General features: G+C 42.1%; 1 protein-coding gene across 1 annotated transcript; it reads left to right on the top strand.

Annotated features, from left to right (window-relative positions):
• The first annotated feature begins 775 nt into the window (after positions 1-775).
• stx6 (syntaxin 6) lies at positions 776-17,914 on the top strand. The gene is made up of 8 exons (XM_059031932.1): positions 776-1,015; positions 2,353-2,521; positions 7,806-7,901; positions 8,530-8,592; positions 10,298-10,426; positions 10,914-11,020; positions 13,840-13,934; positions 16,876-17,914. Exons 1-8 carry the CDS (start codon positions 981-983, stop codon positions 16,950-16,952), a joined length of 771 nt encoding a protein of 256 aa, XP_058887915.1. The 5' UTR covers positions 776-980; the 3' UTR covers positions 16,953-17,914.
• Positions 17,915-18,811: the final 897 nt, after the last annotated feature.

Genomic DNA, 18,811 nt, shown 5'->3' on the forward strand with positions numbered 1-18,811 from the left:
TATCAGTGCTTGTATTTCTTGTCAAACTAGATGTGTTCTTGCAGAGCTCTGCAGGTCACTCTCCTCTGGACAGAACACCTGCTCGCTGAGAAAAACAGTTTCTTAGGGGACCTTTTTTTGGTGCACAAGGAAATTACATCAGAGGAAAAAACTGCAGTTTACTGTAAAGTTTAGTAAAGAAACGTGGGGTGTTTGGATGCAAGGGAGAAACATGATTTTAATGTTTTAACAGAAAGAGACTAAACATTACATCTGAGAAAAGGTGAAACATGCACAAAGATAAGTGCAATAAAAGTAAACTTTCATACATGCCAATATTCACTTTAAGCTGCCATGCAGATTCAATGAAGAGGCAGCATGACACAAACTAAATTAAGGGTGTCTCTCTGTCCACCAAAGGAGGCATGGGAAGGGACAAAATAGCATGCCAATAGGAAAAAAAACATAAGTTAGAAATTAAAAATGAAACTGCGCAATGATAAGAGGGGCAGTGAAAATTGCAAGGAAGCACAAAAGCTAGAAAATCTATTTTAAATCCTTAAAGTACAGACAATGGTGAATCCGGGGAACGTGCAGCTGAGGGTCAACAGTGATATTTGGTTAGTGCAGTAACTTGGACACAGTGTCACGTGTAACACACTGGGTTAAATACCCCGATGAAGTTAGGTTGATATTGGACACTTCTGACTGTTTGCAAAACGAGTTGTAAAACTGTCTTTCTTCGTCCAACTCCACAACACGCCCGCGCGCCTCTCATACAAAAGTGGCTGCATCTGCCTACATGACCTGTACGTAACCCGGAAGAAAACACAGATTCATATGGAAGCTGGGAGGATCGTAGAAGCTGCTTTTAAATGAGCACTGTTGTATAAACCGTAGATACACATATCGGGTGGAAAACAACGCAAAACACACCGACCTCCTGTCGAGCGGATTATGAGCATCGAAACACTGATTCACATCACGACAATATTTGCAACATGTCGATGGAGGACCCGTTTTTCGTGGTAAAAGGGTGAGCATGAAATGCTAGACAATGGAGGGGTTGTAAATTAGACATTAGGGACTTGATACAAGCAGAGAAGTACAGGTTTGTTTTGATGGAATGGTGTATTTGCGACATTTCCAGACAGAGCAGCAAGCTATTTTGTTTTGTTTTTAAGCTCGAGCGCTGCGCACTGTGGATACCGTGTTCATTGAATTGCAACGGTGGCTGTTTACGTTACCCTGTGTTTATGGAAATGGGACACATTTAGAAGAGACTACGGTCTCACTGCAATATTAATGTGAGAGGTTCTGTATACATTGTCGTTTTATCATGCGGCTGACAGTACGTCGTGTGTAATATTTCAGTGGATATGTACCGGCTACAGAATAACAAGGGACGAGGCTAATGTTTCCGTCAGTATTAAGAATCCTTGAGTTACTCAGACTGAGGCTAATGCTGCACTGTGCCGTCCGCCACCGTGTCTGCTTGACTTACAGTTTGGCGCAGAATTTATGGGCGAGTATGTGGACGAACAGCGTTGAAACAGTCTGACCAGATTGTACTTTCTATTCACAGGATTTCTCCATCGCAATGAACAGCTGTTTAGTTTATTATTAGGTTGAACTGGTACAGTCCCAATTACAGTTACTGCAGTGTAGCTTCATCACATGGTTACAGTAGTCATGTGATCGAAGTGGAGAGTCTGTAAGCCCCTGAGCTGTAATACGAGAGGCAGTTGAATTAACTACATTTTATCCCACCCCAGACAAAGCTTTTAACATTTACTTCGGTGAAGCCCATTCATCCTGCCTCACAACACTAGAAAGCCTGACAAACGCTTTCCTATGGGCAGATCATGAGATAAAGGCGTAGGTGGGCTCCTGTTACATGTAATGCAGGAAGGATGTGAAATTATAGTATATGGTATGTTGTGTCAGTAAAAGAATAAGAGTTTAAAAAAAAAAAAAAACGTTTACTGTAACCCATTTATATTCTTGAAGCCTTGGCTGGCTATTACACATTATATTATTGAAGCCTTGGCTATTTTAATGTTAGTTTGTAAAAATGTTATTTACAGTCAGACCTGTTTTAAGGTGAGATGTGCAGTATTGCCTGTTATAGCTATAAGCTAGTTTGCAGTGGGTCCCTATAGGAAACAGAAAACATATTCCCTTTTGGAGCCAGCAGTACTGGGAGCTGTGAAATCAGTGATATTTACATTAGTGTTCTGGTGGAGGAAGCTGTGATATTGACAGCAATGTTCTGATGGAGGGAGCTGTGAAACAAGTGATATTGACAGCACTGTTATGATGGAGGGAGCTGTGAAAGTCATGTTGTGTGTGTGTGTGTGTGTGTGTTGACAGGGAGGTTCAGAAGGCAGTGAACACTGCTCAGGGTTTGTACCAGCGATGGAGGGAGCTGCTTCAGGACCCCAGCGGAGCCACCAAGGAGGAGGTGGACTGGACCACCAACGAGTTGAGGAACAGCCTGCGCTCCATCGACTGGGACCTGGAGGACTTGGATGAGACCATCAATATCCTTCACAGCTCAGACAGACCAGCACACTGCGCAGCACAGCTCAGACAGACCAGCACACTGCACAGCTCAGACAGACCAGCACACTGCACAGCTCAGACAGACCAGCACACTGCACACTGCACAGCTCAGACCGACCAGCACACTGCACACTGCACAGCTCAGACAGACCAGCACACTGCACACTGCACAGCTCAGACAGACCAGCACACTGCACACTGCACAGCTCAGACAGACCAGCACACTGCACACTGCACAGCTCAGACAAACCAGCACACTGCACAGCTCAGACAGACCAGCACACTGCACAGCACAGCTCAGGCAGGCCAGCACACTGCACAGCTCAGGCAGGTCAGCACACTGCACAGCACAGCTCAGGCAGGTCAGCACACTGCACAGCACAGCTCAGGCAGGCCAGCACACTGCGCAGCACAGCTCAGGCAGGCCAGCACACTGCGCAGCACAGCTCAGGCAGGCCAGCACACTGCGCAGCACAGCTCAGACAGACCAGCACACTGCACAGCTCAGACAGACCAGCACACTGCACAGCACAGCTCAGGCAGGCCAGCACACTGCGCAGCACAGCTCAGACAGACCAGCACACTGCACAGCACAGCTCAGACAGACCAGCACACTGCACAGCACAGCTCAGGCAGGCCAGCACACTGCACAGCACAGCTCAGGCAGGCCAGCACACTACACAGCACAGCTCAGGCAGGCCAGCACACTGCACAGCACAGCTCAGACAGGCCAGCACACTGCACAGCACAACTCAGATAGGCCAGCACACTGCACAGCACAGCACAGCTCAGGCAGGTCAGCACACTGCACAGCACAGCTCAGACAGGCCAGCACACTGCACAGCACAGCTCAGACAGACCAGCACACTGCACACTGCACAGCTCAGACAGACCAGCACACTGCACAGCACAGCTCAGGCAGGCCAGCACACTGCACAGCTCAGGCAGGTCAGCATACTGCACAGCACAGCTCAGGCAGGTCAGCACACTGCACAGCTCAGGCAGGTCAGCACACTGCGCAGCACAGCTCAGGCAGGCCAGCACACTGCGCAGCACAGCTCAGACAGACCAGCACACTGCACAGCACAGCTCAGACAGACCAGCACACTGCACACTGCACAGCTCAGACAGACCAGCACACTGCACAGCACAGCTCAGACAGACCAGCACACTGCGCAGCACAGCTCAGACAGACCAGCACCCTGCACAGCACAGCTCAGACAGGCCAGCACACTGCACAGCACAGCTCAGGCAGGCCAGCACACTGCACAGCACAGCTCTGGCAGGCCAGCACACTGCACAGCACAGCTCAGGCAGGCCAGCACACTGCACAGCACAGCTCAGGCAGGCCAGCACACTGCACAGCACAGCTCAGGCAGGCCAGCACACTGCACAGCACAGCTCAGGCAGGCCAGCACACTGCGCAGGTCGCACATCCCAGTCACTTTCACTAAGCAGCTGTTTACTAGCAAAGAATCATTCAACATCTGCAGCTAGTCAAAATGACTAGACCCCTGATGTACAGAAGCATCTCTTTTCTTAAAATTGATTGTAGCTAACAAAATAATTCCTTAAATCTTAGCTGTTGTTCACTTCCATTCATTATGTAGTTCTCAGTACAGTTTTGTATTGCATTTTCATTTTAAACCATGATATCTGCTACTAGAGTTGGTTAAAGTTATCTCTGTTTGCAAGCCATGCTTCTAGAGCGTATTGCACTGGCTTGGTCATTTCTCCTGGAGAGATCTGTGGAATTATTTTCTTAGCTATAATGACTTTAACGCCAGCTGAAGCATTGTAGAGTCAAACCCCTGGAAATGTAACTTGTACACATTGAAGCGGAGCAAAGAGAAAGCCATCCTCACCAGTACAGTGCAATGTGAATTCCTGTCAAAGCATCACTCTGTGATAATAAATACATGATATATATCTTACATGAACTGCTATTGGAAAAAGAGGCAGCAAAACCCAATATTCTTATATTAGTATGTGAGCCATGACTCATGCAATAATTAAACACAGTAAGGTCAAATCTGGGAGCCAGTATTTCAGAGCCTTGCAAGATTTCTTTTTTTAAGATGAGAAAAAAAAATCTTTCCAGTCTCCCTAGTAAGTTTAAAAAGCAGCAGATCAGGTTTCCCAGGTATACCCCTATACAATCTTTGTATACTGGTCGCTGGTTTCACAGACCCTGATTAGGGTAAAGTCACCTTCAATATTAAGACCTGCTGTGCAGAGTGCAGATGTAATAGTGGATATAAATAGCAGCAGATCTAAACGCATTTCAATCATTTTTTTAAATGTATTTTTAATACTGCCCCTCTTTAGGATTTTTGCAATCATTCTGAGGCTTCCTTATGTCCATTATTAGTATTATTATTTTTTTCATCAGTGCTCCAGTGTTTTCAATCTGAGTTCAGGAGCTGCTCTTTAGTTCTAGTTGTCTGACATAAATGCATGTGACATGGGCTAGATCAACCAAAGTGTCTTTCTATAAGTAAATGCCAGCGCCATCTAGGGTTCTGACACACTGGATCAAGCTTTTGCATTTCTGCCAATACACTGCTGTGCATTAGATGGTGCTGGTGTTTACTATTAGACAGGCATGTTGGCTTAATAAACCACAAGATGTACAGCACATCCTCGCTATAACGAACCTGCTGGGGTCCAAGCCTTTTGTTCATTATATCAAAGGGTTTGTTATTGCGAAAGGACAATCAAAATGAATGATAAACTGTTGGAGTAAGTTAAGAGATGATATTGTGAATAAAAGCAGAATTACATGAATCGTTTCAAAGTGCACCAAATCTTAATCCAATATGCAAGAATCCCAAACTGATCTTTTATTCCCTATCAACGCGACATGAAAAGTTCAATTTTCCATTGTTTTTTTTTTCTTTAATCAATTTTGCTTTGCCGCATGGTTGCTTAACAAGCCAAAAACAGTGCTTTTTGACAACCTGTTTTCACGACAGAGATATGCCTGCATGTCAATTTTGTTTCCAGCTTTGTTGCAACATGAAATGATTTTCGTTTCGGAGGGAGATACACAGCGCACGCTTTTTATCAAGACATAAGAGTTGACTTCACTGCGGAGGTGGCATCCCGTGCGTACAGATCGGGATGTTGGCAGTGTGTGTTTATATTGTCTTTTTGCTTTTTTTTTTTTTATTTGGGGTCCAGGGGCCAGGTTCGTTATAATGAAGAGCGTTATAGCGAGGGTGTACTGTATGTCTGTGGCAGTCAACTAGAAACAAAGAGCAACTCCTGAACTAGTCAAAACAATTCATTAAAAAGATCAAATCAAACAATAAAAACAACACTAGTACAGTCACAACAATTACAAACATACAGTATTCCTTCAAATTTAAGACGCGTTTTGCTTCTCAAACATACCCTGTGTCTTAAATTAGAGTACAGTATAGTGGTGCGTGTATTAAAATCGCCAACAAAAGAGTATCCGACTACACAAGCAGCAACACGACTGACTGCCGAGAAAAGACAAACAAAGCTTCCTGAGGAATTCCAAGAGAAACGTTTACAATTTCAGCATTTCTAACAAACAGTACGAGCTTAGACAGACTGGAGATGCTGATCAAACCCCGTATTTTTCGACATGCCAAGCAACACCACAGAAATTCAATGCTGTTGTGGTTACTGGGATGCCAGTGAGTGGTGGTATGTTGTGACGGTTGGCGGTTCCTACAGAACAGTATCTTAATCCCAACACTGAACAATGACCACGCCAGCCCTGTGCACATACACACAGAAAAACACCAAAAAAGCAAAATGTATCTATTCCAGTTTAGCGAAAACGGGTAGTGATCAGAACCCCTATATGAGAAGTCCCTTTGTTGATAGTTAGTCAAACATAGGTCATCATAGCACCTTGTTTCTTTAAATGTCCATTTCCGTCAAAAATCACCGGACACAAACAAGCTAGCTTAACAGAGTTCTTAACTAAACAAAACAAAATATCAATTTGCAACAGCTGCTACAGGAAACAAAACAATTGACAGCATCACTTATATGCAGGTCGTTTTGTTTACATTAATGTGCTGCTCTTCTTTCTTTTAGTTGTTCAGACTCCAGACAAGTAACTTTTTGGTTCTTGTTTTAAATTCAGCGGTCTCTGTGTTATCCAACAGATGACGGCCGACTATGCCCACACCCTGCGTTTTTAAAAGTCCTTAGGACTGCCACAATGTATACGACAGTGTGACAGGGTGGCTGGGCGGTGACGTCAGGACAGAAGCAGGAACGTAAACAAACTGACACCAGTAGTACTGCAGTTAAAGGCGGCGCCATTTTATTTAAATACAAAAATAAATCAAAGGTTTAAACAAAAAGAAACTTGCTCACAGAGCGAAAATAAAACAGGTAAACAAAACAAAATCACAAACACAAAATAATAAATACAGGTCAGGCTGGGCAATCGCTGTCACTATTCCTGTATATTTTCTTTTCTCTCCTTGCTCTCTCTCCGCTCCTCTTATACACCCACCCAGAAAGCTGCAGGTCTATATATCGTGGCCGAGGGGTTTACTACCTGGCAATTATCCTATTACCCCTCAGCCACAATCTGCATGGGTTTTTTTAAATTACTGTGGATGGGTCTACCCATCCACGCTACCAAACAAATACAATAACAAAACAAAACACGGCTATGCCGTCACATAAATAAATACACTTCTAAATATATACAAAACCACATGGCGCCTCGCCGTCATAAATAAATAATAATACAAACAAACACAAAACACTAATCTGCACAGGGGCGGAGGGGGAGACCCCGTTCTAAAAATAAATACATACATTTACACAGCAGGGCTCTCTACCGCCCTGCTACAGACAGAGATGCCATCTTAAGTATTATACAGTGCACAGCACAATAAAAAAGCTCTGTGGTTAATCTACAACAACACTGTCTTTGTAAATGCATATTTATTTGAAGTTTTATTTTTTGCTTAAATTGAGGGTGGTAAAGTTGGGCTGCATCTTAAATTTGAGGGCGTCTAAATTCAAAGGAATACGGTAATGAAAAGTGTAAGGAAGTAGTTGAATAACTTAAGAAAATGTTATTTGAAGACCCTCACATGACATATTTTAAAGACCAAAATTCACTGAAGACCTTTGCAAACATGCTACACAAATGCTATTTTAATGCTGGTAAGAATGGCTGTACTCCGAGCCTCCTCAGTTTGATGCTGTAACTCCACCACTGATGTGCAGCTGAAGCTCTTTTCATTAACGCCAGCTTAAGCATTGTGGAATCGAACCCCAGGAAATTTAACTTGGATTCGGTGGAGCTGACCAAAAGGAAAGCCTTCATCACCAGTACGAGACAGACAGTGAAAGTAAGAGGAATGGGTATTTCTGGTTATATGAATAGGTGTGCTGGTTTAGAAGCTGTAAAGAAATCTAAATGTGGAGGTACAGAGGACCCCTGAATGAACACTGAAATAATTACCTAGTGGGGCTTGTATGTTTTAGTAAAGCAGCCGCTTTCAGCTTAATATTTTGATGCAGACTTCTTTTTTTCAGTGTTCTGGAAAAATATAAATCTATGGAAAATATGGCTACAATAATAAGGTCATGACTTCTGAAGTTTGACCTGCACAGAGACAGTAAACTTATTATCTTAATGGTGATTTTTTTTTTCGGAAGTCAGTTACCTGTGTTGTGTAGTAGAAATGAATCCTTTCACTGCCACATTGCTGAAGCCATATCAGTGATACAGAGCACTGCTGTATTCTCTTATTAAAGCTCCATTACAGGTGGTGTCCTCTAGAAGAACCATTTCACTGCCACGTTCATTGAACCCCTGGTCGGACAGATCTTTACATATCCAATGTACTTCATTTTTACAAACAGTCTGATCTGATATGACATTCCCCTTTCATTATGCCCCCAGGAATACTTTGGTTTTGTTTACAGAGTTGTCGGATTTGCATTTGACTCCCAGATCTCTCTTTCTCTATTCAGGAAATGAAGGACCACATGTCGAGCCCAGTGGCACAAGCGATGTCGGATCGCAAAACCAGACAGGTAGGAGCTGCAGTGTTTATCAAGTATCTGATTGAATGACACTTCAGTAGCACGTGTTCTGGAGAGTATCGGAATCTGGAGATGTATGGAGAAACCTGTCCATCCCTGTCTTTGCATAGTGTGGATTCATGTCGTGGTGATCTACTTTGCCGTGATACTGGAAGTGTTTTCACAGTACAGATGTGTGACGGGGTACATCCCGCCCCTCTGTGTGTTTTGTATTATTGTTTTATTCGATGGTTTGGTGTGTTAAAAACACAATGTTTTGTTATTATTGTTTACAGCCTGGATAGGATTAAAATGGCCCATCCAGATAAAATCGTGAGAGTGCATGGTCAATAACGAGTGATTATTAACAAACTGGTTGTTGACCACGCATATGAGAAGCCCTGTGCAGAATGTGATCGATGGATAAACTAGGTCATTGATAGGCAGTTAATCCCTCGGCCACAATATAAAAACCTGCAGCATTGTCTGAACAGGGTTGGTGTGTTCAGAGGCACAACAAGAGCCGGGAGGTAAAGTGAAAGTAAAATCCGAATAACAATTGCTACGCATGCTGGGTGTACACTACACTTGTTTGGTTCTGTGTCTGTCTGTTTAGTCTGGCCATCATGCTGTTTATTTGGAGTGTTTTGTTAAAACCTTTTGTTTATTTATTATTAAATCTGCGTATTCATACCGCAGTGCTGTCTGTGTCTATTGTCCTTCCTGGTCTGATGTCACCTTCAACCCATCTTGCAAGATGTTTTCAGTATTATAGATCCTCCCAGTGGTTCGTAGGTGAAAGATTCTATTTGTTGACACAAACAAGACAGATTATCACACATGTGACTACTGCAGTGCATAGCCCCTTCCAGCAGTCACATGGTGGCAGTGGTTTGATTACCCACAATACAGTAGGGGTCTTAACTGGTCAAGAGCTGCTAGAACAGCTATAGGAGCTTCTGGAGGGTTCCAGGCTGGGACAGATGAACCTGGAAGGAGACCCAGGCTAGCACACAAGAGAGAATGGAGAACAAATGGCACCACAAACGTACAGGGCATTCTGAAAATGGATGTAAATTAATACCTGGTTGAACAAGCTGGTAACTGATCCAGACTGGGTGTGGAATTTCATCTCGGTGGATTTGTTTAAAATGTATTGACTGGTGTGTCACTGCATACTAACCCTAACCTTATGCACTTGGATATAAAAAGTAAGAAGAACCTGGGAGAGTGGAAGTCTTTAAAGGTAGAATGGAAGGGGTTTAAAAAATGGATTATTCTCTCACCCACGTGCCACTTGTGTTATTTGGTTTCCAGTTCTTGTCTTGTTTCTGTTTTCCATCACATCTTTGTTTAAGCTCAACAAGGTTCATAGCCACAAGAAAATACATTCCGTGACACATTGATGTAACTAGAGAAATAGTTTAAGTGTATCAACCCAAGTACTGATACAGGTTAACTTCACCAGCTTTACACAGGTTGCAGAGCAGAAGCAGGTAGATGCTTTTCCGAGCGTCCCAATATTGAAGGTATTACCTTCAATATTTATTTACCCCTCACACACACTTTTCCAGTGTTTTATTTTAATAAACGCTAATATCTTCCCAGGAAATGTTAGCTAATAAAATAAATAAAGTAAAGGGCCCTGACTAAAATGCAATACTGAACAGACTGTCCACATGTGTATGAATCCTCAACGGTGTGTTGTGTGTTGCAGGCCCTGCTGGGAGACAGTGGCGATCAGAGGCCAGGCTGGAGCTCCAGAGCTGATAAATACACACGGCTGGACCAAGGGCTGCACACAGCCAACTCCCAGTACATGGAGGAGCAGCTGTCTCAGCAGCAGGTGAGCCCGGGGTGGGGATCCACAGGCACAGTCATATACAGAAGCATAGTAGCCTCACAGTAAAACAAGTCTTACTGCACGGTCATGTGATCTTGTTTAGCAATCATGGTGTTTTATTTATCTGGCTCATGCAATTGGTGCAGAGAGGTAGGCAACGAATGATGATATCAGACATGTTCAAGTTCATCCCAAACATTGGATTGACGTCTGGGGATCGTGGTAGCCATAGAAGATTCCGGAAAGATGAATATTTCACTGGATTTCTTTGTCTCCCTCTCTCTGTGCTGTTCAGGATGATCAGTCGGAGCTTTTCTGTATGTGTATCAAGTCTCATATGATCGTGTGTGTGTGTGTGTGTGTGTGTGTGTGTGTACGCTGAGTCTCACAGGATCTTGTCTGTGTGTATGTTGAGTCTCACAGGGTCTTGTCCGTGTGTGTGTGTCTTTGTGTGTGTTGAGTGTCACATGATTTTGTATCTCTGTTCTAGCTGATCGTGGAGCAGCAGGATGACCAGTTGGAGCTGGTGTCTGGCAGTATTGGGGTTCTGAAGAACATGTCTCAAAGAATAGGACAGGAGCTGGATGAGCAGGATGTGTGAGTAGCCTTCCTATTCATCCTTCCCTTCATTCAAAACTTTAATATCAAGACAAAATGTACCGGGATACAAATGACACACATATACTCATTGAGAGAGCCTGATTCTCAAAAGACTGCTTGTAAAGGTTATTTATTTAATACATATGCTTTTCCATGTAGACATCAGTGTTGTACACAAGTAGTCTCATCAACACCAAACAGCCTTATTATCTTTTACGATTCCAGTATGATAAAATATACTGATGCACAATGAAAATGCAACAGTCTAAGTTTTACATCAATAGCTCATTGGGCACATACATAATGTTATTTACATTTTAAATCATGAGCAGAGGTTTGTTGATTGTTTCAGTAGTATTGTTCCTTGGGATAACAAAATACTGAGCTCAAGTCATGTGATTTCATAAAAACATCAGGTCCTCAGTGTTTTTGGTAATTGAGTTGAGCCATTCAGATTTTATTTCACGCAAGAACAGCAAAAGATACGACCATGCCCTGCTTGAGTAATGAAGATTGCCTGCTTGCTATTGGCATGATTTGAAGATGGCCTGTCTGTGAGAGAAGTTTTATTTCAGCAGATGCCTTTATCCAAGGCGACTTACAGAGACTAGGGTGTGTGAACGATGCATCAGCTGCAGAGTCACTTACAACTATGTCTCACCCCGAAAGACGGAGCACAAGGAGGTTAAGTGACTTGCTCAGGGTCACACAATGAGTCAGTGGCTGAGCTGGGATTTGAACCGAGTACCTCCTGGTTACAAGCCCTTTTCTTTAACCACTGGACCACACAGCCTGGAGAATGAGATGTTCTGCTTCAACAATCAGCAGACTAGTCCAGAGAAACCAGAAAACCGGCTCTGTGAGGGACAGGCCAGAGGCAGAGGGTCACCACACTGGCCCAGGACTGTTATGCTGACTGTTGCGTTGTTCAAGACTACCGGTGGGGCGGTGAAAGTGTGATGATGTGGGGAGGAATCTCCTTTAACACAAGAACACCTTTGGTGCAGATTGAAGGCAACCTTACTGCTCAGCGATACATTGAGAAAGTCCTAGAGGCAACAGTTTTTCCATTCCTGCAAGCCAATCCAGAAGAGTCGATTTTCCAACAGGACAATGCAAGACCATACAGTGCTAGAATTACAATCGCACGACTTCAAGAAAACAATGTCAAGGTCTTGCCTTGGCCAGCTTTTTCTCCTGACCAATAGAACATCTGTGGGACCAAATCACCAGTGCCATCCACAGGAGACAACCGCGACCAGCCAACCTTTGCCAGCTGGCTGCAGCTGCACAGGAAGAGTGGCAGAACATCCCACAGCAGTCTATCCAGAGACTGATCATGTCTATGCGTCAATGCTGCCAGGATTTTGTTACTGCTCAGGGAGGTCATACCCGATATTAACTTTGTGATGTTTTCATTATGACAGTGTGTCACATTTCATACTGAAAACTTATCATGATTTTTGTATCTGTATTTTTGTTCACATTTTCTGTGATTTTGTTTGATGTCTGTATTTAAAATATTTGATTAAATCCATTAGACTTGAGTGTTGCGTTTCTTTTGTGCATCGGTATATATATCCGTACTTCATAGTGCACAGTCTTCGGGGTTGTTAATTTTCTAGCCATTCCTGAATTGAATCTTAAGCTACTTTGCATATAAATGCTGCCTCACGACACCTCTAAGTGTTAAGTAAAACTTAATGAAGAGTGCAAAGAGCTGTTGAAACCTAAATGCCAATCAATGAAATCAAATGCTTAAATAATGCTTTATGTGTGGTGTTTCTTTGCCTACAAGACTGACAGTGATTGGTATGTATAGGGTTTATTGTATCTCAATAAAGTAGACTCTCGTTAATCCGTGTTTCGATAATCCGTGTGGTTTAATACAGTACATTATCAAAATGTATTAGCGCAGAAATCATCTGATCTATGCGGAAGCGGGTATTCGCACGCTTTATTAGTGCGGAAATCAGCGTATCTGTGCATCATTTAATTTAATTCAATTAAATTGAGTACAGTATAGTGCAAGCCAATGGACAATAATGTAATGTAGTTAGTGAAACCAGTGACAAGCGAGCAGACAGCAGACTTAAGACTCTCTTAGTCTGGCAGTCTGAATATGAAGAGCAGATACGACAATTAAAGACTCAGAGCAAGATCAGTGACTTTTTAAACCAGCTCTCTCTGCCTCTGAACGACGCTGATTATGTACAGTATATATTTATTTTTGACCGTTGTTGGGGCATTATATTTTATTTGTATTGTTGTATTTTTTGAGTTTTCAATTAATAGCGCAGGGATTTCCCAAACAGTAAATTTACTAATTCGGGCTCAAATTGGTCCCAATCTGCACGGATTAATGGGGGTCTACTGTCTAAAATAAACTTAATCGTACTGCAGTGGTATTTTAGCAGTATTAGCAGTAAAAAGCATGTCTCTGCGAGCTGTCCGTACGAGAATTCCACATGATGCCCCCCCCCATGTCTTTATGGTGGGTGATATTTCCGATTCCACTGCTCTGAAAATTGTATCCGTTCTTCTATTTAAAAATAAATCCATCACATCATAGCAAATTGATGTTATAGTTAAAGCTACAAGAAAATTAATGCTTAGCTTAGTAGTTAGATATGTTTAATTCACCAAAATCTGTCAAGTTTCGTTGAAAAAAAGTTATTCATGAAGCAAAAATTGAAATTATTATCAGTTATCGAACAATATCGATGTCATATCATAATATATGTCACTAGTAAATTGTGTCTCAGTGCTCCCACATTGGGATTGTCTTCACCTAATCCCTGTCCCCTCCTCCTCAGGATGTTGGATGATTTTTCTCATGAGATGGACAGCACTCAGTCTCGCCTCGACAACGTCATGAAGAAGCTGGCTAAAGTGTCCCACATGACCAGCGGTAAGAACCCAGCGGCGTCTTCTCAGAGCACACCACAGCAATGATGATCACATAGTCATTCCTATAACCCAACCTGTAAATGAGCAGACCAAGGGGTCCCCAGTGACTCCCATAGTATAAGCACTTCTGTTGGGAGTGCAGAATGAGTCATGCAAGCGTGGTACAAATTCAGCTTGTGCCAAGTTGCTGTTCTTGACTCTCCTCCACCCGTTGAATTGTATTCCTTTGAATCCATTTGTGGGTTACAGCATGAAATAAATACATAACCTTTGCATGCACATACAGAGGGTCCTCATAAGTACATAGTAATCGCACACTACCTGAATGGTTAATAATTTTTCTATAAATCAAGAGCTAATTGGTTTATTTCCAAATGCAATCCAAGACGTGTAGGAGGATAGGAGTGTATGATAACTGGTTGCTGAGAATCAAGGCAGTGACCCTGCTCCCCATGTAGAGTGCACAGACGTGGACACGATCAGCCACTTTTTGTACGAGGATCCTGTTAAATGGGAATAGATTCATTACGCTTAAATGTATATTGGATTATATTGTGTTCTCTTCCTTTCCTATGCGAGCATAATAGTCGTGTAGCCCCATGGAGAGAGCGTGCTGGTGCTTTTGTATTGTCTTGGCTGTGCTGTGGCTGCTGCGCTCGGTGGTGAGGTTCTCGCTGCAGGAAGGTGTTGAAACGGGTATCCTGAGGAGGCTCTGCGGAAGAGGGGAGGAAGGAAAGGCAGGGTCCTCTCTGCTAGGCACCCCATAAGGCGGCATTGTTTCAAAACCCTGTTCATGACCGCAAGGTCTACAGGAAGCTCTCTGTGCTGAGACAGTCAATCTGCCTTTACTGTAGTGACACAGGGCTACAAAGATGCAGAATACAGATCTAGAGAAGCGCATATCCAATTGTGATGAAACTTGGTAAAGGAAATTTCTCTTAATAAAAAAAAACAAAACTGATTCCTGAAAAAAACTAACACGTGGATAACACAAATCAAAAAAGATAAACATACTTGAAGAAACCAAAAATGATTGGCAATGCAAAAATAATTCTGTAATTAAACCAATTGAATAGTCTGGGAAGCTATTTAAGGCTGGGTTGATGGGGTGTAATATATATATATATATATACAGTGCCTTGCGAAAGTATTCGGCCCCCTTGAACTTTGCGACCCTTTGCCACATTTCAGGCTTCAAACATAAAGATATGAAACTGTAATTTTTTGTGAAGAATAAACAAGTGGGACACAATCATGAAGTGGAACGAAATTTATTGGATATTTCAAACTTTTTTAACAAATAAAAAACTGAAAAATTGGGCGTGCAAAATTATTCAGCCCCCTTAAGTTAATACTTTGTAGCGCCACCTTTTGCTGCGATTACAGCTGTAAGTCGCTTGGGGTATGTCTCTATCAGTTTTGCACATCGAGAGACTGAAATTTTTGCCCATTCCTCCTTGCAAAACAGCTCAAGCTCAGTGAGGTTGGATGGAGAGCATTTGTGAACAGCAGTTTTCAGTTCTTTCCACAGATTCTCGATTGGATTCAGGTCTGGACTTTGACTTGGCCATTCTAACACCTGGATATGTTTAATTGTGAACCATTCCATTGTAGATTTTGCTTTATGTTTTGGATCATTGTCTTGTTGGAAGACAAATCTCCGTCCCAGTCTCAGGTCTTTTGCAGACTCCATCAGGTTTTCTTCCAGAATGGTCCTGTATTGGGCTCCATCCATCTTCCCATCAATTTTAACCATCTTCCCTGTCCCTGCTGAAGAAAAGCAGGCCCAAACCATGATGCTGCCACCACCATGTTTGACAGTGGGGATGGTGTGTTCAGGGTGATGAGCTGTGTTGCTTTTACGCCAAACATAACGTTTTGCATTGTTGCCAAAAAGTTCGATTTTGGTTTCATCTGACCAGAGCACCTTCTTCCACATGTTTGGTGTGTCTCCCAGGTGGCTTGTGGCAAACTGTAAACGACACTTTTTATGGATATCTTTAAGAAATGGCTTTCTTCTTGCCACTCTTCCATAAAGGCCAGATTTGTGCAGTATACGACTGATTGTTGTCCTATGGACAGAGTCTCCCACATCAGCTGTAGAGCTCTGCAGTTCATCCAGAGTGATCATGGGCCTCTTGGCTGCATCTCTGATCAGTCTTCTCCTTGTATGAGCTGAAAGTTTAGAGGGACGGCCAGGTCTTGGTAGATTTGCAGTGGTCTGATACTCCTTCCATTTCAATATTATCGCTTGCACAGTGCTCCTTGGGATGTTTAAAGCTTGGGAAATCTTTTTGTATCCAAATCCGGCTTTAAACTTCTCCACAACAGTATCTCGGACCTGCCTGGTGTGTTCCTTGTTCTTCATGATGCTCTCTGCGCTTTAAACGGACCTCTGAGACTATCACAGTGCAGGTGCATTTATACGGAGACTTAATTACACACAGGTGGATTCTATTTATCATCATTAGTCATTTAGGTCAACATTGGATCATTCAGAGATCCTCACTGAACTTCTGGAGAGAGTTTGCTGCACTGAAAGTAAAGGGGCTGAATAATTTTGCACGCCCAATTTTTCAGTTTTTTATTTGTTAAAAAAGTTTGAAATATCCAATAAATTTCGTTCCACTTCATGATTGTGTCCCACTTGTTGTTGATTCTTCACAAAAAATTACAGTTTCATATCTTTATGTTTGAAGCCTGAAATGTGGCAAAAGGTCGCAAAGTTCAAGGGGGCCGAATACTTTCGCAAGGCACTGTATATATATATATATATATATATATATATATATATATATATATATATATATATATATATTCTAGTGCAGATAGAAAGCAAGTGGTAAGAACACAGATGTCCGTATTCAGAGCTCCCGCTGTGCGCCAGGTTTGTGGGTAGGTAGTGTCACTGATGCTCTCCATGTTCTTTCTTTTGCTTGCAGATCGTCGCCAGTGGTGTACTATCTGCATCTTGCTCGCCATCCTGTTTGTCGTGCTGATACTTTTCTTCGTTCTGTAACTCGCAGGCGCTTTCATGATTGACTCCGGGTTCTGGAGCTCATCGGACACGGAGGACAGCACGCTTCCTCAAGCTACTTTTATACTGAAAAAACCTAAACACAAGCTGTCTTTTCAGATGTTTAGCATGTCTGACATTTGAAACCCACCAAAGCAGAATTATTTTCAAACCATTTAAAGTTGAACTGTCTTGTAAATGATTTCTTTTCAAATAGCAAGGTGTACCTTTTCAATCCTGCTGACATTTGATCTATTATCAGCTCTTTTTGAAAAGAAATACATTTATAAGCAAGTTCAAATTTAAAGAAATGCTAACCAAGACTTCTGGTGCTTTGCTTCTTTCTTTTAATTTGGTTTAATGGAAGAAAGTGGATTTTAAGGCCTTGGTAAAGAGATAATGACTACATATAAAGCTGTGCTCTGTGTGGATGTAAATATTGAAGAAACTGTCACTAATGGTGAAATGTCTAATCCCATGATTGAGTTTGTCCCTAACGGTCTTATCTAACACTGAAAAAGGCATTTGCCAAAATGTCTATATATATATATGTGTGTCTATCTGTATCTGTATGTGTGTATGTGTATGTGGACACTACTGCTTTAAAATCCCCCAGAGGAACACTGTTCCACTCTGCAGCTAGTCTGTGGTGTGGATATTTATAGGATCTATAGGAATTTAGACCCTTTTGTTTTTGATTTTTAAAACTTTTATCGACAGTTCCTTTCCCAATTTAAATTTTCCCCACTATCCCAATTTAATGTGTATTAAACACATAATAAATTATATAATATTATAGCCTAAAACTCCTGTATGTTTTGTTGTCATTTCGTCAATTGAAATATGACACTGATTTCTGAACATATGGTCTGCCAGCAAAATTCCCCCCAATTTGTATACCTCTCAATTAGAAACACTGAGAAATGTCTGACAAAAAATAGATTGAATAAAACCTTAGAAAATACCATATTGGTGAGCACTTTCTAATCAATCAATGACAAGTCGCTATATTTTACAAAGCAGTATTGGAGTACTATAAAGACACTTAGTAGCAATTCACACAACTGAAGTCTGTTTTGGTAGTACAGTCTACTACACTACACAGTGTCTCACATGACCGAGTGGTTATGGATGATTTCATTAGAGGGGAACATTTTTAAACGCTACGGACTAAGCAATCAAATGCAAGCAATGTTGCTTCGTTTCCATTGGCTGTAGGGTATAAGCCAATCTGCTACAGCAAAGCTAATATTCCTATCACCAATGGCCTTTGGTCAGTTTGCTTGTATAAATTAATATTTCAGAATGACCCAATCGGTGTTCACTGTATCTTCATCACCCCCATGTACTCAATAGTGACAGAAGGTGTGCCTGAAGCTTTTCCCCAGCATTTCTTGATTGTTAGGTCACACATTTGCACATGGACCCACGTGATGTCACTTCCTCTCCAGAATGACTGGTCCAGTGTGATCTGTTTCTGTATCGAGATGGAAATGAACAGGACTGATTTCAAAGCCATTCCCAGCAGCACTTTGTGAAATGTTTTTTAAAGGCTTGATCATTGCACCTTTCTAGTGACATTTTAAGTATGATTCTAAGTAACGAGTAAACGGACAGCCTTCCCAGGACATACAGAGCGCATTAAGACAATATTTATAATTCTGATAATCAGGCTGTTCTCATTCAAATCAGGAATATTTATTCTAGTCATCCTCTAGTAATTTCATGTCAATCCCCTCTATAGTAGGGTGTAGTATTTCTGTACTAAATTATATTTGAAAAGAGACTGTTAGCTTCAGGGTAACTCTTGTATTAATTGCAAATTTGACATACATTTTCACAGACAGTATTAAAGTAATGTA

Source organism: Acipenser ruthenus, chromosome 10 (genome assembly GCF_902713425.1).
Source record: "Acipenser ruthenus chromosome 10, fAciRut3.2 maternal haplotype, whole genome shotgun sequence".
Lineage (NCBI taxonomy): Eukaryota > Metazoa > Chordata > Actinopteri > Acipenseriformes > Acipenseridae > Acipenser > Acipenser ruthenus.

What these genes read in the sequence shown, in the direction of transcription:
- stx6 (XM_059031932.1), top strand. Translation starts at nt 981, where the DNA reads ATGTCGATGGAGGACCCGTTTTTCGTGGTAAAAGG. An exon ending in AGGACTTGGATGAGACCATC is followed by an intron (nt 2,522 to 7,805) that starts AATATCCTTCAC and finishes AACGCCAGCTTA; the next exon opens with AGCATTGTGGAATCGAACCC. An exon ending in GAGCTGGATGAGCAGGATGT is followed by an intron (nt 11,021 to 13,839) that starts GTGAGTAGCCTT and finishes CCTCCTCCTCAG; the next exon opens with GATGTTGGATGATTTTTCTC.